This window comes from Neoarius graeffei, chromosome 3 (genome assembly GCF_027579695.1).
Source record: "Neoarius graeffei isolate fNeoGra1 chromosome 3, fNeoGra1.pri, whole genome shotgun sequence".
Lineage (NCBI taxonomy): Eukaryota > Metazoa > Chordata > Actinopteri > Siluriformes > Ariidae > Neoarius > Neoarius graeffei.
The window spans coordinates 79,597,063-79,618,297 of NC_083571.1; the positions used below are offsets into that span (position 1 = coordinate 79,597,063).

The 21,235-nt window shown below is 42.9% G+C and overlaps 1 protein-coding gene across 6 annotated transcripts in view; it reads right to left on the bottom strand.

Moving 5' to 3' along the window:
- Positions 1-6,936: 6,936 nt before the first annotated feature.
- slain2 (SLAIN motif family, member 2) overlaps positions 6,937-21,235 on the bottom strand; it is a 45,226-nt gene continuing 30,927 nt past the window's right edge. For 3 of the 6 annotated variants that reach the window (XM_060917420.1, XM_060917417.1, XM_060917415.1), the window contains 3 exons: positions 18,826-18,864; positions 18,093-18,300; positions 6,937-8,744 (listed from right to left, as the gene is read on the bottom strand). In XM_060917420.1, coding sequence (XP_060773403.1) covers positions 8,678-8,744; positions 18,093-18,300; positions 18,826-18,864 — 314 coding nt within the window. In that variant the 3' untranslated portion in view covers positions 6,937-8,677. The remainder of the gene's footprint in view (positions 8,745-18,092; positions 18,301-18,825; positions 18,865-21,235) is intronic. The other 3 variants (XM_060917421.1, XM_060917419.1, XM_060917418.1) reach the window with 1 other exon arrangement.

Here is a 21,235-nt window from a genome sequence, read left to right on the forward strand (position 1 = left end):
GCAGGGAGCCGGGCCACCTTCAACAGCAGTGCACGGCGATGGAGGTGGGCGCGGTGGTTCGGATCCCCGACGCGCCAGAGGCCGCCCTCGATCGGGCTGGAGCGTATCGCATACCGGTGAGTATCCAAGGGGATACATACAGTTGGTGGATTCTGGTTGTAATCAGACCTCAATTCACCAAAGCCTGGTGCAAAATGAGGCATTGGGGGGAGCACAGGGGGTGAAGGTGTTGTGTGTGCATGGGGACGTTCACAGCTACCCTTTGGTGTCGGTCCACATTTTTTTCCGAGGGGAAAAAGTTATAGTGAAGGCGGCGGTTAATCCTCGCCTTACCCATTCTTTGATTTTGGGGACTGATTGGCCGGGATTTAATGACACACTTAGTAAAGAGTGGGTCCTGCCATTTATCAGGGGGAGGTCCCGGTGTCGCTTTGGCGGGAGCAGCTGTCACAGAGCTGTCTACGTCATCTCCGCGTCAGAGTGAGGAGCCGCCGGCCCCTCCTCTCTCTGTTGGGGAATCCCTCGCCGATTTCCCATTAGAGCAGGCGCGAGACGAAACTCTGCGGCATGCGTTTGACCAAGTGAGAGTAATCGATGGTCAAACGCTCCAGCCAAACGCCACCCCGTCCTTCCCCTTCTTCGCGATTATGAAGGATAGGTTATACCGAGTGACGCAGGACACTCAAACTAAAGAGTGAGTCACGCAACTTTTAATTCCGAAGAGCCGCCGGGAATTGGTATTCCAGGCGGCTCACTTTAATCCCATGGCTGGACACTTAGGGCAGGATAAGACACTAGCTCGAATAATGGCCCGATTCTATTGGCCGGGGATGTTCGTAGGTGGTGTACGGCGTACCGCGAATGCCAGTTAGTAAATCCAGCGGCTGTTCCAAAAGCGCCTTTGCGCCCTCTACCATTAATCGAGACCCCGTTTGAAAGAATTGGGATGGATCTCGTCGGGCCATTAGATCGGTCAGCACGAGGGTACCGCTTTATATTAGTTCTGGTGGACTATGCAACGTGATATCCGGAAGCAGTGCCCCTGCGTAATATCTCAGCACGCAGTATTGCGGAGGCGCTCTTCCGCATCATCTCCCGAGTTGGAATCCCGAAGGAGATTCTGACTGATCAAGGCACCATGTTTATGTCACGGACACTACGCGAACTGTATGGGTTATTGGGAATTAAGCCAATCCGCACCAGCGTGTATCACCCACAAACGGACGGTTTAGTGGAACGGTTCAATCGCACCCTCAAAAATATCATTAAAAAATTCGTAAGCGAGGACGTACGTAATTGGGATAAGTGGCTCGAGCCCTTGTTGTTTTCAGTGCGAGAGGTCCCCCAAGCCTCCACGGGGTTCTCCCCGTTCGAATTATTATATGGGCGTAAGCCACGCGGCATTCTAGACGTGCTGCGGGAAAATTGGGAGGAGGGACCTTCACAAAGTAAAAGCGAAATTCAATACGTTATGGATCTGCGCGCAAAACTCCACACGCTCACCCACCTAACCCAGGAGAATTTGCGGCAGGCCCAAGAACGGCAATCCTGCCTGTACAACAAGGGTACGCGCTTTAGGGAGTTCACACCGGGAGATAAGGTACTCGTACTGTTGCCCACATCAAGCTCCAAATTGATCGCCAAGTGGCAAGGACCCTTTGAGGTCACACGGCGAGTCGGGGACATCGACTACGAGGTAAGGCGAACGGACAGGGATGGGGCGCTACAGATTTACCACCTCAATCTGCTTAAACTCTAGAATGAGGAGGTCCCCGTGGCGTTGGTGTCGGTGGTTCCGGAGAAGGCGGAGCTGGGGCCGGAGGATCAAAAAGGGGCATTGGCATCACGTACCTCTCCGGTCTCCTGTGGAGACCACCTCTCCCCGACCCAACTCACGGAGGTCGCCCAGTTGCAGACCGAGTTTTCGGACGTGTTCTCGCCCCTGCCTGGTCGCACTGACCTCATAGAGCACCACATTGAGACCCCCCCCCGGGGGTGGTAGTGCATAGCCGCCCTTACAGACTACCTGAACACAAAAAAAAGTGGTTCGGGAAGAACTCGAGCCCATGCTCGAAATGGGCATCGTCGAGGAGTCCCACAGTGACTGGAGCAGCCCGGTGGTCTTGGTACCCAAGGCCGACGGGTTGGTCCGGTTCTGTGTGGACTATAGGAAAGTCAACGCGGTGTCTAAATTCGACGCATACCCAATGCCTCGTATTGATGAGTTGCTCGATCGACTCGGCACTGCTCGCTTTTATTCGACACTGGATTTGACGAAGGGATATTGGCAGATCCCCATGACTCCACTATCCCGAGAGAAAACGGCCTTTTCCACACCGTTTGGTTTACACCAATTCGTCACACTTCCGTTTGGGCTGTTTGGGGCGCCCGCTACGTTTCAGCGGCTGATGGACAGGGTCCTCCACCCCCACGCCATCTATGCGGCCACCTACCTCGACGACATCATCGTCTATAGTAATGACTGGCCGAGGCACCTCGAACACCTAAGGGCCGTCCTTAGGTCGCTGAGGTGAGCGGGTCTCACAGCCAACCTGAAGAAGTGTGCGATTGGGCGGGTGGAAGTACGGTATCTGGGCTTCCACTTGGGCAACGGGCAAGTGCATCCCCAAATTAACAAGACTGCAGCAATTGCGGCCTGCCCGAGGCCCAAGACCAAAAAGGAGGTGAGACAGTTCCTGGGTCTGGCTGGCTATTATCGTAGGTTTATACCTAATTATTCGGACGTCACCAGCCCGCTGACTGATCTCACTAAAAAGGGGGCACCAGATCCGGTCCAGTGGACGGAGCAACGCCAGCGGGCTTTTTCTGAGGTAAAGGCTGCACTGTGTGGGGGGGCCACTTTTACACTCCCCTGACTTTTCTCTCCCCTTTATGTTACAGACCAATGCGTCGGACAGAGGGCTGGGGGCGGTTTTGTCCCAGGAGGTGGAGGGGGAGGACCGCCCCATCCTGTACATCAGCAGGAAGCTGTCGGTGCGTGAGGGGCGCTACAGCACCATAGAGAAAGAATGTCTGGCCATCAAGTGGGCGGTCCTCGCCCTCCGGTACTACCTGCTGGGGTGCCCTTTCACCCTCTGTTCGGACCACGCGCCCCTCCAGTGGCTCCACCGCATGAAGGATGCCAATGTGCGGATCACCCGTTGGTATCTGGCACTCCAACCCTTTAATTTCAAGGTGGTCCACAGGCCGGGGGCGCAGATGGTCGTGGCGGACTTCCCCTCCCGTCAAGGGGGGGGGGGGGGGGGGGGGGAGTCGGCTGCAGGCCGGACGGCTGCCCGGCCTGAGTCGGGCGGTGGGGGTATGTGGCAGCGGGGGCGTGGTCAAGCGCCGGTCTGTGACAGGAGGGCGGAGTCAGGGAAGGTAAGTGGCAGAATCACTACACCTGACATCAATTAACCTGTGTTTGTGTGTCTCTTCCCAGTGACCACACCCTACTTAAGGAGGGAGAGCAAGAGCAGAGGAGCTCACCCCTGGACTAGACGCTAGTTGTGTGTGTGTGTGTGTGTGTGTCTGGTCAATGAAAGATTGTTCACTGAAAAGTGTGACAATAAAGCCCTATTTCGAACCTGATCTCTGTCCTGACGTCCTCTGTGCTCCACCCATGCATAGCGAACTGTTAGTCTTATTTGGAGCACCTTTGAAAATAAAACAAGTTTTTTTTTTTTAAAACAAGTACGTACATTTTAGACATTTGTCAAATGTGGTTCATCTTGTTTCAAGAAAAAGTATGCATGCTTATTTTGGGAATAAATGAACTTTACTGAAATCTTTGAATCTTTCATTACAATTCAACTCCACCTTACATATCCTAAGTTTACTGCAACTGTTTTCTCAGTCATTCAGAGTGAGCTCCTTCTAGATGCTGTACAGACTCTAGACCAGACAAGTGCCTTCAAAAAGGCTATGAGTGAGTGGAGGGCATTTTAGTGAGGTCTTTTTGGAATGCTGAGAGTTAAATTCAGGTGTTTTTTTTTTGTGCCTGATCTTGTAAACCCCTCGTACACATGAATAGTCAGTGCCCCCAAAATGCACTGTTGCTTTGGCGTTGTGTAAGCACTGTAAGTCAAAATGCATAGACTTTTTTATTATTATTATTTTTTTGGTGCCTGAGGTCCTGGGGAAGTGGAATCTTAAGAGATGTTTTAACATTTGAATGTTGAAATGGGAAAAAAATAAACTTGTTGCAATGCTACATGTGTCGTCAACTTGATTCAAGATAGTCTCTGGTCTCATATCTAGAGTATTTTACTAATTACAGGTCACAAAAGGAGAATCTTTTAAGCTAGCAATGCTTAGTTGTAGAATTTAACAATCCTAATATTAGTATATTTATCTTAAATTCAGTTTTTACTGCTAAGACTTTGTCATGAATTTAAATGAAATACCCTTAAAATGAAATAAATAAAAATGACTTGAATGGCTAAATGTAAGAAGTACGATCTTGTTATAAGAACTATTTTGATTATTTTGAGTTAATCAGATCTCGCATAAGTAGTTCCCCAATCTTATTTTGGAATTATTTCATCTAAAAACAGGTTAGATTTTTCATCTTACTTTAAGAAATCTTACCAAGTCAAATTTGACTAGTTCCATTGGCAGATTTTTTTCACCTGATTCAAGCAAATATGCTTTGTTTTAATCTTTTATTTCTTATTTTTGAAAGGCCATTTTTTGCAGTGTAGAAAATGGATGGATGGATTAAAATACATAAATTGTTGTTATAAAGTTTTATTTTTAATTTAAACGTGCGGGGGGCACATCAAGGCACTTGCTGTGATCGGCAAGGCAAGGGGAGTCCCACTGAAACCATTTAAAAGAGAAAGAAAAATCTAATTACATTTAATAGGTCCAGATTCAGAAATTGTACAGAAGCCACAGTGATGTGTACTCTTCTTCATGAATGTCATGTCTGTACTGATACAGTTAACCTGTAAAAATGAAATAAATAAAGGTGATGTTGCATGATTTTACTTCTAGATACTCAGGTAAAAAGATGAAAATATCTTGAATACAGGCAAATTTATCAAATATTTCTGATTATAAGATTATTATAAATAAAACGTACTGGTATTCAACTTATTTTAAATGCTTTTTACTGATTTCCACAAGTTTTCGGTTACCAGCATAATAAAACATTGTTCTTTTAAAATGCACCACATACTAATATCATTTACTGATGGAAAAATGTACTGAATGTGCTACTTGTAAATATAAAAGTAAACACATAACTGTGAAATGACAATAATTGACCTTGAAAACAGAAAGGAAAAAGAAAAGCTATTTTTGTACTTAATATAAAACATTTTTAAATCCTCAACCCTGTTACTGAGACATACGGGAAATATAAAATTTGTATCACTGACCATGATAAGAGAAATAGAGGAATCAAACACATACTGTTACAAATTATTATAAAAGAAAATAACTTCAATTAGAGAAACTCATATTGGGGTTTTTGATGTAATTGTTTTTAGCTGTAACAACTTTATATAAATATGGACCTACTAAATTTAATGAGAGCAGCATGGTGGTGTAGTGGTTAGCGCTGTCACCTCACAGCAAAAAGGTTCTGGGTTCAAGCCCAGCGGCCAACAAGGGCCTTTCTGTGTGGAGTTTGCAGGTTCTCCCCGTGGGTTTCCCCCACAGTCCAAAGACATGCAGGTTAGGTTAACTGGTGGCTCTAAATTGACCGTAGGTGTGAATGTGAGTGTGAATGGTTGTGTGTCTCTATGTGTCAGCCCTGCGATGACCTGGCGACTTGTCCAGGGTGTACCCCGCCTCTCACCCATAGTCAGCTGGGATAGGCTCCAGCTTGCCTGCGACCCTGTAGAACAGGATAAGCGGCTACAGATAATGGATGGATATATATGTATACATGTCAAAGTCCCTCTCACACCAGAATCTGGTCTTCCCAGGCAGTCTCCTGTCCCAGTACTAACCAACTCTTTAAGGTGTATGGGTGCGGCGCCGATCTCCATTTTGATAGCCCTCGGCCTCTCGCCTATACAGCAAGAGTTACAGTGGTGGGCTTGTCCTCCGGTAACCGCGAGAGTTTGACTTCCCTACTGGCATCTGTATTGCAGCATGCCTTGCCAGACGGTAGTAGGTACCATTTTTATTATGGGCTTTGGTATGACCCGACTGCAAGTAGAACTCGCGATCTCCCTGTCAAGAAGCGGACACACTAACCACTAGGACAGCTCACGGGCTTGTGTACATATTCCTCATCAAAAAATTTCCATCCAGGGATTGTCCAAGGATGGCTCACCTGACATAAAATAGTTCCACCATTGATTAAGCAACATATCTTGTGATGTCAAAAAAAAAAAAACGGATATGGTGCGAGTCAGTCATGGTACATCCAGGATATACCATGAACTTAAGTCAATTTCAAGCTCTATGGCCGACTCGAGTCAGAGCTGAGGCTCCGTAAGCATGTGTGTGTGTAGATCTACGCATGGGGCGGCATGGTGGTGTAGTGGTTAGTGCTGTCGCCTCACAGAAGGTCCGGGTTCGAGCCCCGTGGCCGGCGAGGGCCTTTCTGTGCGGAGTTTGCATGTTCTCCCCGTGTCTGCGTGGGTTTCTTCCGGGTGCTCCGGTTTCCCCCACAGTCCAAAGACATGCAGGTTAGGTTAACTGGTGACTCTAAATTGACCGTAGGTGTGAATGTGAATGGTTGTCTGTGTCTATGTGTCAGGCCTGTGATGACCTGGCGACTTGTCCAGGGTGTACCCTGCCTTTCGCCCGTAGTCAGCTGGGATAGGCTCCAGCTTGCCTGCGACCCTGTAGAACAGGATAAAGCGGCTACAGATAATGAGATGAGATCTACGCGTCATAATCATGCCTAGCAAGGCAGGCAATACCTGTTCCTGAGGGTTTCTATGAATTCATCACAGACCACAGACCCACAGCATGTGCCATTTTAAACATTTTATTTGAAATGTGAACACAGGGGAAAAAAAACTGAGCATCATGTTTGTGGAGATATAAAAATGTTTAACAAAACTGTCCACAAAATGGCGTGGCACAATTGTCCTCATGCCCAGACCAGGCTCAGACTGCCCACCAACCCTGCCTCTCAGTGTGTACAGGTTTTGCTCTGTTTTTAATAAATAAGCCTCTTATTATTACATCAGAGCATTTAGTCATAAATATCAAAGCGTTAACATACATATAAATGTTATCAAAGCAATTACAAAATAAAAAAAAAAAAGCCAAAAACTCCTGAAAGAAATGCAGAGACCCCTGAAACGAATAATAACAATAGCAAAATCAACTCTTTTGGCACAAAACCCCCGAAATGTATAAAATAAAATGCAAACAAAGACATGAAACTAATCACAATTTCATAAATTATAGGCACTCATGTTTAAAACGTTCGCAGTCTGAAGCTGCATTGCCACTCAGGTGCGCTTTTGTTATTCTTGATCTCTTTCCTGTTCTCTCACTGCAACAATGCTGTGACTCGTGTTCATGTATCACCCACTTCCTGGTGCTGGACCCTGAACATTCACCAAAATTACTTTTTTTTTTGCAGGTTTAAGTCAATTCCATCATCAACATGATTGCGGAGGTGATCTCAATGATAAACACTTCACTTATTTTCTTTTCCACCACACTACACATCACAATGTTATCTAATGACCCCCCCCTCCACCCCACCCCTGAGCAGAAGACCGATGGATAGACTTGCCATCCATCAGTGTTTGTAATATGCACAAGTGCTTCTTTTTGCAACACTTAACATTCCAGATCAAATGCGTTACAATAATTTGACTGCCGAATTGGGGCGACACACTCACAATTTGGGACATTACAGTAATACCTAGGATCCTCCAGTCCATGATTCTACAAGGTTCCGTTTGAAAAAGTTAAAACATCAACCTCTCATATTTGTGAAACTAAAACCCAGTGAAGCCAAACTTTTAAAAACGTACATAACCAGTCATGGATCCATCAAAAAATGCTTTGGAAACGTAGCTTTATAGTTGAGGTTTAACATAATATTAACATTCAGAAGAAAGAACAAACAAAAGCAAAAAAAAAAAAAAAATACTGAGTTGGAATATATTCTGTAAATAATTTCTTTTACATAATGATTTCTAAATAAATAAATAATACAAGATATTCCAGCTGAAGGACACTAAGGGGTTTGATCGCCATACAGCCTTTTTTTTTTCTTACGTTTATTAGCAATGGCCATCAAGCTACACATTGCGAAACACCATTCAAACAGTTTCACGCAATATTCCACCCTGCCAAGATTGCAACAGGCCCGTTACAGGGAAAATAAAAATAAGCATGTAGCGATAGTCAAGGGTCTCCTTTGCAGGGTGCAGAAGCAGAGCGTGATGAGAAAGTGTTTAACAGAGAGAGAGACTGGTTTGATGTGTTCTCTCTGTATGAGCTGTTTGATTGCGGTGCGAGTGCAGCTCTGGGGCAGAATGTGTACATCTCAGTCAGGTTCTTTGGCAGTCACTGATTTCCAGCCAGCCATATGATATATATATATGATATGATACGGATATCCTCACTGATGTGAGAATTTCCTTTCAGCGCTGATTGTATGGAGAGAAGAGTGTAAGAGTGCAACTCTTGCTCGTTTGTGTTGATCAGTAAAGTGCCAGGTCGGACAGTCCGTCAGTCTCTGTGCTTCTCAGTAGCAGCCCTCTCTCCAACTCTCGTCCCTCATACCACTGTAAGTGCGTGGAACTGGCAGAGACCTACAAGGTAAACAAAACACCCTCATGGAATTAGGATAAAGTGACCGAAAACACTGCACGTGTACTGCACATACAGTGGTGCTTGAACGTTTGTGAACCCTTTAGAATTTTCTATATTTCTGCATAAATATGACCTAAAACATTAGATTTTCACACAAGTCCTAAAAGTAGATAAAGAGAACCCAGTTAAACAACTGAGACAAAAATATCATACTTGGGCATTTATTTATTGAGGAAAATGATCCAATATTACATATCTGTGAGTGGCAAAAGTAAGTGAATCTTTGCTTTCAGTATCTGGTGTGACCCCCTTGTGCAGCAATAACTGCAACTAAACGTTTCCGGTAACTGTTGATCAGTCCTGCACACCGGCTTGGAGGAATTTTAGCCCATTCCTCCGTACAGAACAGCTTCAACTCTGGGATGTTGGTGGGTTTCCTCACATGAACTGCTCACTTCAGGTCCTTCCACAACATTTCGATTGGATTAAGGTCAGGACTTTGACTTGGCCATTCCAAAACATTAACTTTATTCTTCTTTAACCATTCTTTGGGAGAACATCTTGTGTGCTTAGGGTCGTTGTCCTTCTCTTGAGATTCAGTTCATGGACAGATGTCCTGACATTTTCCTTTAGAATTCACTGGTATAATTCAGAATTCATTGTTCCATCAATGATGGCAAGCCGTCCTGGCCCAGATGCAACAAAACAGGCCCAGACCATGAGACTATCACCACCGTGTTTCACAGATGGGATAAGGTTCTTATGCTGGAATGCAGCGTTTTCCTTTCTCCAAACATAACGCTTCTCATTTAAACCAAAAAGTTCTATTTTGGTCTCATCTGTCCACAAAACATTTTTCCAATAGCCTTCTGGCTTGTCCATGTGCTCTTTAGCAAACTGCAGACGAGCAGCAATGTTCTTTTTGGAGAGCAGTGGCTTTCTCCTTACAGCCCCGCCATGCACAACATTGTTGTTCAGTGTTCTCCTGATGGTGGACTCATGAACATTAGCCAATGTGAGAGAGGCCTTCAGTCGCTTAGAAGTTACCCTGGCGTCCTTTGTGACCTCGCCGACCATTACGTGCCTTGCTCTTGGAGCGATCTTTGTTGGTCGACTGCTCCTGGGGAGGGTAACAATGGTTTTGAATTTCCTCCATTTGTACACGGTCTGTCTGACTGCGAATTGGTGGAGTCCAAACTCTTTAGAGATGGTTTTGTAACCTTTTCCAGCCTGATGAGCATCAACAACGCTTTTTCTGAGGTCCTCAGAAATCTCCTTTGTTCGTGCCATGATACACTTCCACAAACATGTGTTGTGAAGATCAGACTTTGATAGATCCCTGTTCTTTAAATAAAACAGGGTGCCCACTCACACCTGATTGTCATCCCATTGATTGAAAACACCTGACTCTAATTTCACCTTCACATTTACTGCTAATCCTAGAGGTTCACATACTTTTGCCACTCACAGATATGTAATATTGGCTCATTTTCCTCAATAAATAAATGACCAAGTATAATATTTTTGTCTCATTTGTTTAACTGGGTTCTCTTTATCTACTTTTAGGACTTGTGTGAAAATCTGATGTTTAGGTCATATTTATGCAGAAATATAGAAAATTCTAAAGGGTTCACAAACTTTCAAGCACCACTGTATTAGCACCTGGCTTTCAGCTCTCTCATGAGCGCACCACCAGCAGCAAGGAATTTTATTCTAACCAATCAGATTTCACAAAGCTGTACTCGCTTAAAAACAAACAAACAAAAAAAAGGATAAAATTTCATAGCCTTGTCATTAAGTGTACTGTTTAAAAAAAAAAAAAAAAGGATTTGATGTTTTAACTTAGTAACTGGACTGCCTTGAAATTGAGTTCATTGAAACTCAAAGCACATTAGTGCAATGCTAAATGACTACCTCACTGATTGACATGAGTTTTAACCAACTCAGTTATTTGCAGCAGCGTGGATACTAACCAAGTTAAAGCAACAAATCATATTTTACAGTGTGGTGTAAAACAGCTCCGTGCATCTGAAAATGAAATGCATGAAGAGAAATTCATTGTGACATGAGCTGGGAAAACCCACTGGATGTGTGCTGTAGCTGAAATCTGGAAAACAACCAAACATCAAAACTAAATAGTCCCCCCCCCCGCTTACACATACTCGCATACTTTGAGAAACCATAAAGCATATATTCCCCTTTTTTTTTTGGAAAAGATCACAAATGCAATAGTAAACGCAGTCAGTCTGCCTAAATGTGTTTTTGGTTACACAGCTGTACTTTGTGACTATATAGGACACAGTTATGGAAGCGAGTTATTTATAATCCTGCTATCTGTTATCACCCAGATGAGGATGGGTTCCCTTTTGAGTCTAGTTCCTCTCAAGTTTTCTTCCTCATTTGTCATCCGAGGGAGTTTTTCCTCACCACCTCAGGGATAAATACGTTTATTAGGGATAAAATTAGTTCACCAGTCTCTATTTTTCTGTAAAGCTGCTTTGTGACGATGTCCGTTGTTAAAAGCGCTATACAAATAAACTGACGTGACAAAGATGCATGAAGTGTGATTCTCTCACAGTGAACGTCATGCTTTGATCATGCTTTTGGTGTAACACGTGCCATAGTGAAACCTTCAAAGTCTAATCGATTCAGTTTGTAATCAGGTATCAACTCTGAAAATGCCTGAGAATCTCCTGAAACGGGCGGCACAGTGGTGTAGTGATTAGCGCTGTCGCCTCACAGCATGAAGGTCCAGGTTCGAGCCCCGTGGCCGGCGAGGGCCTTTCTGTGCGGAGTTTGCATGTTCTCCCCGTGTCCGCGTGGGTTTCCTCCGGGTGCTCCGGTTTCCCCCACAGTCCAAAGACATGCAGGTTAGGTTAACTGGTGACTCTAAATTGAGCGTAGGTGTGAATGTGAGTGTGAATGGTTGTCTGTGTCTATGTGTCAGCCCTGTGATGACCTGGCGACTTGTCCAGGGTGTACCCCGCCTTTCGCCCGTAGTCAGCTGGGATAGGCTCCAGCTTGCCTGTGACCCTGTAGAACAGGATAAAGCGGCTACAGATGAGAATCTCCTGAAACACATTTCGGTCAGAACTGTGACATTTTGGGGAAAACAGATTTGAACATGATCACTTTAGTTCTGATGGAGATACATGCATATACAAGCCCACGATGTGATTTTAACCCCGATAATCCAGTTCCTGACCTGATGTTCTCAGTCTACGAGTAATCACTGAGGCTCTGATAATCTCAAGAAGGCTTGATTTTTTTTTCCCTGTGATCAATTCCGTAGTCTGACTCCATCTGCAACTAGGTGCAAGTACAGCGCTGAGAAACAGCCAATGAAACACTGAGAGGAAATCAAATTCATCTGTCCTCATGAAGCACAGATCCCTGAATCAAGTCCATCATGTTTCTGTGAGGGCAAACTATACACAGTAATACTGCTTCTCTAAGAAAATCCCAAAACATTACACGATTCCTCCACAGTACAAGAGCCACCATGTTTAATTTACACTATGCTCTACAGGCATTACTCCAACCTGCATTTCCACCACATTTTCTTTCATTTCTCCTTTTTCTTGTTTTTGGTCAAAGTCGTGACAGTCACATGATAGCCAGCTGTCACTTATTTTCATAAGGAAACAGGATTTGGGGATCAGATACACCTCGGCAAAGCTCTCCCTAGGTGAAACGTGTAGGGTGAAGAGCTCGTCTGCGAGTGATTGCGTAATGTTACATCCCTATAACAAGTTGTGTTGTGTGAACTCAGCATTAAGGCTCACGTCCGTTTCAAATGATGTAAACGTCACTTTGCAGATACTTCTATGCCTCCTTTACGTTGGCATGGATGTTAAGCAATACATCCACTAGAGGGCAGCACAGAGTCAATGTTTGACAGCAAACAAACACAACCCAGTTTTATGGCCCTTTTCCACTACCCTTTTTCAGCTCACTTCAGCCCGACACGGCTCGCATTTCGACTACCTTAAAACAGCACGACTCAGCTCGCTTCAGCCCTGCTTAGCCCCCAAAACTCGCACGGTTTTGGAGTGGGGCTGAAGCGAGCCAAACCGAGCTGAGTGAGGCTGGGGGCGTGAGCAGACACTCCCCTGTGCACTGATTGGTGAGGAGGAGTGTCCTCACACGCCCCGCGAGCACGCTGAGATCTGTAAACCCGGAAGAAGGAGAATTACGAATTACGAGAATTTCTGAAGCCTTATGCGCCTCGTCTCATCTATACGCTCTTGCCAGTATCTGTTGGGTTGTCGGTGACAACAAGCCACAGCACCAAGACCAGCAACACTAACGACTCCATGTCCTCCATGTTTATTGCTTACTATCCGGGCTGTGAGACTACCGCTTAAAAGCTCACTGATGTCACTGTTTGCGCCGCTTAACGACATCACGTGACGTCCACCCACTTTCACTAACTCCACCCAATGTGTCCACCCACTTCCAGCCAGCACGGTTCAGCGCGGTTGTAGTCGAAATGCAACTCCAACAGCCCCGCTCAGCTCGACTCAGCACGGCACGGCTCAGCCGCGTTTGTAGTGGAAAAGCGGCAATAGTTTCATGGCAGAGGCAGCCAGATTTGGGTTTTAAATGTCCTGGTATTTCATGGAGTCCATGATGCCATGTACCCTAACAAGGTTTCCAGGACCTCTGGAGGAAAAACAGACCCACATCACAGAACTTCCACCATTATATATATATATATATATATATATATATATATATATATATATATATATATATTTTTTTTTTACAGTTGGGATCAGGTTCTTTTCATTATAGCCAACGCACCTTGAGTGTGTTTACTGCCAAAAAGCTCCACTTTTTGTTTTTTTAAACACAGACCACAGATCCAGTCACAGTTGTAGTAGCGTTTCACAAACTCCAGGCACTTATGTTTGTGGTTAACTGACAGAAAAGGCTTTTTTTCTGTCAAACCTTTCCAAACAATCTGTTGGCATGGAGGTTGTGTCTGATGGTGGTTTTGGAAACCCCAAGATTTTACTTTTTCTTGTAATTCATCAACACTGACCCTTGGGGAATTTTTTTTTTTGTCTCTCTTACCATCCTCCTCACTGTACGTGGGGGCAAAATAAACTTGGGTCCTCTTCCAGGAGAGTTTTAACAGTGCAAGTTGGTGTCCACTTTTTTTTTTTTTTAATTATTGCCTTAAGAGTAGAAATGGATGTTTTCAGGCGAGTAGATTTTTAAAAAAAATTTTAAACTCCCATTCCCTGCCTTATGAAGGTCAACACACTTCTCCCTCATTTGGTTTGTGTGTTATCTTTCCCATGTTGAGGGAATTTGGCCTCTGTGTCACCTCATATTTGTTCCCCAGTTAATCAGGAAGTCATGGATTACAGGTTGAAAGTTCCTACACACTCCAATCAACTCAAACATGTACAATTTAAAGGGGAAACATGCTTCAGTTACACTGTGTTCACTATCATTTCCAGGGGTGCTAATAATAGTTGCACATGTTTTTGTTGAAAATAATTATTTCTTGATGATAATTATTTTCTTGATAATTACCTCACCCAGAACAGAGTCTACTAGGGGGCAAGGTATTGTTTTCGGTTGGGTTTCTTTGTAAATGATGTTACGGGAAAACAGCTGGACCAATCTTCATGAAACTTTCAGGACAGATGGGCATTGGTCTCAAATAGAACTTCCAAAATTTTGGGGGTCATCCAGCCAAAGTCAAGGTGGCCAAAAAGGTTTTATTAAAAAAAAAAAAAAAAGGCAGCTCTGAGCTCAGACTGCAGGAGCACAAACACACTGATTGGATCACTACCTGCCTGATTTTCATACACCGTCATTGGATGGTTTCTTGATTCGTTCACATACACAAAGGAAAGGGTTTTGGCCACGCCCACTTTTAAACTCCATTGATAAAAACCTTCCCTGCTCTGTTGATTTATTAATATAAAATTATAAATAAATGGACTAAGGAAATCAGACATGTTTATGCTTATTACAGAGGGAGAGTGTGTTCCACTGAGCTCTAGCAGCGGGCCATTTCCGGGGAGAGAAGAAGAAGAAAAAAAAAAAGGAGTTTCAATCATGGCGACAGCATGTGTATTTCAGCCTCGGGTCGGAGGTTTCAGTTTCAAAAACTGTAAGAGGTAAGAGCAGAATAATATAAAAAGTACAGACACTTGGTATATTTTACTTCTGTGATTTTTAAATTGTTCATTTTTGGATTACGCTTCATTTTTGGGGCTACTGCCTCAGAGTAAATATATATATATGCTATATTTACTGTATAGTCAGGGAGCATATGTAACCTACTTTGCAAAATTTGCCAAGTCTGGTTTCTCAGTATTAACCTTTTATTTACATCCTAAACAAATTATTTTTACTTGTTGTAAATGTCAGCAATCACCATTTTCACCAAAAAAAAGGAAATGCTAAATATCGCATGTAAAAACATAAAAAAAAACAACCCCCCCATATATCCGTATCACTTAAGTCCATTATAACATCTCTATTTTATTACCCGTTTACTAACTTTGTGAATAGAAGTATATAGAGAACATAAAAAAGCCAGAAATATTTTACACTGTTGCTACAGAACTTGAGAATATTTATAGCTTATCTACATTCCAGAACTCCGCTCACAATCTCTCATTTCAGAAATTTCTGTGATACATTTATTACTAAGCTGCTAGCAGTTTCTGTTTTTTTTATGTCCAAACTACATCAAGAAGTAACACTTTGCCTAAGGATTCAAACACAAAGATAAAAGCAGTTATTGGTAACACATTGGCTACGTTCACACTGCAGGCTGAAGTGACTCAAATCCGATCTTTTCGCCCATATGTGACCTGTATCCGATCTTTTATTGACAATATGAACGAGACAGATCCGATTTTTTCAAATCCGACCCAGGCCGTTTGGATATGTGGTCCTAATTCTGATTCCTATCCGCTCTTTTCATATGCGACTTCAGTCTGAACCGCCAGGTCGCATTCATCCGACTTACACGTCATCAACAAGCCACAAACGTCACTATTCTGCGCTGAAGTAGGCGGCGGGTCTCTCAAAAAAAGTTACAACAACATGGCGCATAATCACGGGCGCAGATAGAGGGTGAGACTCGTCCCACCCAGATTTAAATTCACCTCGTTCGGTCCCCCCCACTTATAGGGAGGAAAAAATGTCTATGCTGTCTTTCTTTGCATAAGGCAAACCTCACGGAAAAATCAAAAGACTAATTACCATTCGGTTTATTGAGGTGCACGGCAGTGTATACATAGTTGCAACAACTCACATAAAACAAAACAAAGACTGATATTCGGTTGGTTGAGCTGCGCAGACTGCACAGGTTGCGAGCTCGAGCTTGGTTGCTATGGTAACCCACAAGTTTGACAGGCATATCGCGGTTGGGGTTGGTTTGCTGGCAGCTTTGTCCCCCCAGTTTTTTGTCCCCCCCAGTTCAAAAAACGTATCTGCGCCCCTGCGCATGACATCAATGCGAGGGACGCTTTGGGCTGTGAAGGTTCTGAATCTTCTCAATGGAAGGACGCAGAGGTTAGGGAGCTGATTTCCATTTGGGGGGATGCAGCTATTCAAGCTAGATTGGATGGGTCATACCGCAACCGGGCGGTTTTACTTCCGTAAACACTGGCCATGCTCACTGCGTGTGACGTCGTCGTATCCTGCAATGCGCATGCGGAACACTTTTAGGTCGCTTTTCGCTCATACTGAGGATCACATACAAGTCGCATATATTTGTTAATGTGAACGACCTCACAAAAAAATCAGATTTCACAAAAAAAATCGGAATTGAGCATTAAGCCTTGCAGTGTGAACGTAGCGATTAGGACCAGAACAGCCACTGGACTATTTTCAAAAGTAAACTATGTCACTTTCACATCTAGACGAGGTCAGTTTCCTCTGTATCTGCTGGACTGTGTTGTTCTGTATGGAGAGTGCATGGACAGATCAGCATCAGACATTTCAGTAACTCTATAACTAACAGGTTCACTAGTTATCTACAATTTGTAAGAAAGTGTTATATTCTTAATTATGGCAGACATCGGAGACGAGCATGCAAACATACAGATAGGCAAAGGTAGACACACAAAGAAGCGACTAACTTTCTGAAATATTTTTGCAACAAATCTCAGAGTTATGGGACCCCAACAGAAATCAGTCACCTTATTAAACACTTTTTTCCATCAATCTTGAAACAAACATACTTTTAGATAAAGAATCTATAGAGTAACAAACTCCTAAAAGCAAAAAGTTACATGTCAGTTGAACAGACTGAGCAGCACACCACCTCTGAGGTTCGAACTGATCCCACTCAGTAGTTTAGGTCCTTTTAGGGTTAAATGGTATCCAATGTATGAACCATACTTTTGACCTGAGTAAAAAAGGTTGTGTGCCACAAATAACACCCATTATGGATATAATAATTGCATATTAATAATGTAATACTTTTATACCAATTTTCTATATGTGGTTTCAGGGCTCTTTTTATGCGCAAAGTTCCCGTGCATAATTAACTATGAAACAGCAGCCTACAAACATTACAAGTCGTCCAGATTTATGAATTTATATCTGAACTTGCATATTATTACCAAAAACAAGACCTGGCAACTTTTGCAAAGTAGCCTCCAAATATAAGCAAATACCGCCTGACTAGTATGGACATGGTATCAGAAAACAATTTTATTTATAAGCAGTAGCCACATGTACCCATAGGGTACCTTTTTTTTTTCCACAATATCTTCCTTCATATTCATCATAAGTGCTACTGGGCGAGGTTTGTTTTGCCTGGCAACACTTTTTGTTTCTTGTTTTTCTCTGAATAAATTTCAGTTAAAAGACTGGATTTTTCTCATTTTTTCAGCGTGAGATGACCCGACTTCACCAAAAGGTGGATTTTTTTTCCCCTCCTAACCTTTACTGGGGTTGCCAATAATTGTGAAGGGCACTTATTCATGTGTGTGTGTGTCAATCTCTCTATGTGAAGGGTTTTCTGATATCACATATATAAGGCAGCAGTTATTAGTAGTCAGTGGTGTACAGGTTACAATCAATCACAACTCTTTAGTGGGAAATGACCAGTTAAAGTTAAATAACCTGATTATTATCAAAAATACAAGAATGTTTGAGGGCTCTTTAGGACAGTGTTAACAGTGCAGGGGGTAAGAAAGGTGTCTGGAGAAGTTTATTGGAGTAACCATTTACTAAATGTTCAAGTTGTCAAGTTTATTTATACTCGAATAAAGTAGAAATTGTCATAAAATGTGTACAGTAACAAAAACATCCGTGTGTGTGTATATATGTGTGTGTGTGTGTGTGTGTGTGTGTACACGTACCTGCGCACAGGCTGGGCCAGTTTGCTGCGAGGCACAGGTAAACCCCCCGCAGCAGGGCCACTGGGGCGAGGCAGAGCACTACGGGGCGGGGCCAGAGAGCGAGTGGGCGTGGTAGTGACTGAACCAGGATTAGACACCACCTTCATGGGCTGCCGTAGAGCGAGAGGTGATGGTGCTGCCGGCGTTCGCAACTTACTGCTCGGGGGAACTGAAGAGCAGAGAATTGCAAGAAAAGAGGCATTAAGTGATGAGGAAATAAAGCGTGCAAATCAAGTGTATGTACGATTTTTAACAGAATGCAGGCAAAGTTTAAAACCCATTCATGATCTCACTATGGATGAACTACAGTAAACAAAAATGGATGGATGGATCGGTAGTAAACTTCAAAGTTACACTGGATGGACATGAACACAAACTAATTTTCAGTCAACACGATCAAACAAACAAACACTGTCTAAAAATCACTAACAGACTTGCACACCACCCCACTCGTGTACACACAAGCCAACTCACAAGGAATCAACTGGTGTTCAATTAAAATGAATAAATGAGCTGCAATGATGTGTGAATGTCACAAACATTCCTTAGTTGACTATCTTCACCAAGAGAAAATCATTCACATCTCTCTCTCTCTCTCACTCATTCATATTTTCTCTCTCTCTCTCTCACACACACACACACACACACACACACCACAATATGGAAAACAGCTGGCGCCTCAGTGAATACTCACTGAAATCTGCTTCCTCTCCGAAGCAACACGAGAGAGGAACTAAAGATAGAAACAGGAGATTCTTGGGTTCAAATACATTCACAACCAGTCACTTCACAGGCCGTCACCTTCTGCGGCCCACTAACTGCATGTGGATGTAGTTTATTTATTTAGCACACAAGTCTTTCATTGGCTTTCACAACATCTCTAAACTGCGTCCCTCATCGATCTTGAGCTGCACGTGAACAGGAAGTGACCCATGTTACAGGTAGAGAGAGCTAATATTAAATCAGTGTCACACAAATCTTTTAATCTTGTATTCAACAGCAACATCTAGGACGGGTCACTGAAGATGAATAAATTGAAACAAAGCTATAGTGTGTAGGATTATCTCTAGGTCTCGCCCCCCCCCAAAAAAAAAATCAAAATATTATTCAGGAATCTTATTTTGTCCACAAAATGTGCTTTGGGACGCAGAGCTCATGGAATTCTTGTTGAATGTGTACACTATTTGCCGCTCACAGCATGTTAGGAAATCTTCCACAAATAGTTTGTCTTCCAGAGACAGCTTCAGTATTTACACACCTTCTCGTATGCGGTGTGTGCAATTATATATACACACACACACAATATTTATGTATACATATCTACAAAATGTATGTACATATGGTAATGAGTGTTTTACTGGGAAATACACCACTTGTATTTTGCATACGAGCTACATCCGGGACATGGAGAACCAAAACTGTGACATAAATCTAGTCACTCGTGAGGAAATCAATAAATTGCTTTGATAAATTTGGGTACTTTTTGTTGATGAATGTGTCTATATAATAATCACATGCTGGCTTGAAGATATGAAGTTTATCTTCTCATGTTGAAAAACTCGCATTTTTCATATGAAATACATCGCAGATCTGAGTGACATATTTAAATAAATATTGGCTGCCATTGAGTGGTATATCAGATATATTCCATTCAGTTAGCACGATACTGAACAAGTTGAAGACGAGTTCAGTATCATGCTAGCCGAATGGAATATATCTGATAAACAACGAAAAAAAGCCAGACAATAATAATAATAATAATAATAATTATTCATACACATTGGCATTTTCAATTCACTGCGACAGTTTACTGCAGGCACCACCGGCAAACACAAATTTTCTGCGCATGCGCGACATGTTGTCTGGACAACCATACAATATCGTAATCCATATTCAACGCTCATTCTCCACTGGGTAGAGTGACGTAATACACACAGGATAAGCGATATGCTAACAATATTGCAGGCTATCAAACCAAATGAATGAAACCCACTAGAAGGGAATAGAATACATGCATGCTATTTACCAGCTGGGAGGTCCGTATCGTCAAATACCGTGACCGAGGTCTTGAAAGTACTATTCAAGGCTGAGGTAACAGTATTTCCCCATACGGACCGACCTTAAGCTGGTAAATAATATATTTATTTTTTTCTTTACCAAATTCTAACAGAAAGCGAGAGCGCCCGAAAGGGAAAACAGAGCTGAGCCGCCATTTTGAATCCTCATTCACGGCTGTAATGCAAATTGCTTCCTCCTCGGTATACAAGTGCACTTCCATGGCAGGAAAACAACTACATTTTGCCGCCTATGTAGTTCCCTATTTATACAAAATTGAGTAATTTCAGGATTCAGCCATTACAGGTTTTTAGCTTTCTCCTGAAATGTTTTCTTTTATTTCTTCTTCCTCAGGGTAGTAAAACTCGCTTTCGCTATCCATGCTGTAAAATTAATGCTATCATCCTGAGAAATGCTGGCAAAAATGTATAAGATTTTTGATAATCTTATAAATCTTATTAAAAAAAAAAAAATGTTGACAAAAAAAAAAATGCTACATTATTTGTTGTTGTTGTGAACGAGCAGGTCGCCAGAGGTCCATACCGTAGGATACAGACCCGCTCGCCAGCCAATCAGAGCGCAGGATTTGACGGAAACTGGACTGCGAAAAAAATAAATGTTTTTACTGCATTGAAAAAGAAAAAAAAAAAAAAGTGTCCCGATGTATATTTTTTGATATTTCACTCTGATGACGTCACTCCCAGTGTTTTTCCGCTGACTAGAGGTGCACCGGTTCAAAATTAAAATTCTTGCGCACATATATATTAGGGCTGTAACGATATGCGTATCGAAATCGCGATACGCAGAGCCACGATCCGTATCGGGATACAAGAAGGCAGAATCGCGGTACACCCTTTCAAAACAGAGGCGCTTCCAAACTTCAATTTATGAATACTTTACTTTTTATTTAAATTACATTTTAAACTTACTTAAATTACTTTTATTTTTTTATATCTATTAGTAAGTCATTTTTTCACCGACCTGCGACAATCTTCTGCGAGTCACGCAACGGCCACACTCGCCACTGGCAGAGCATTCATTTCTTTTAA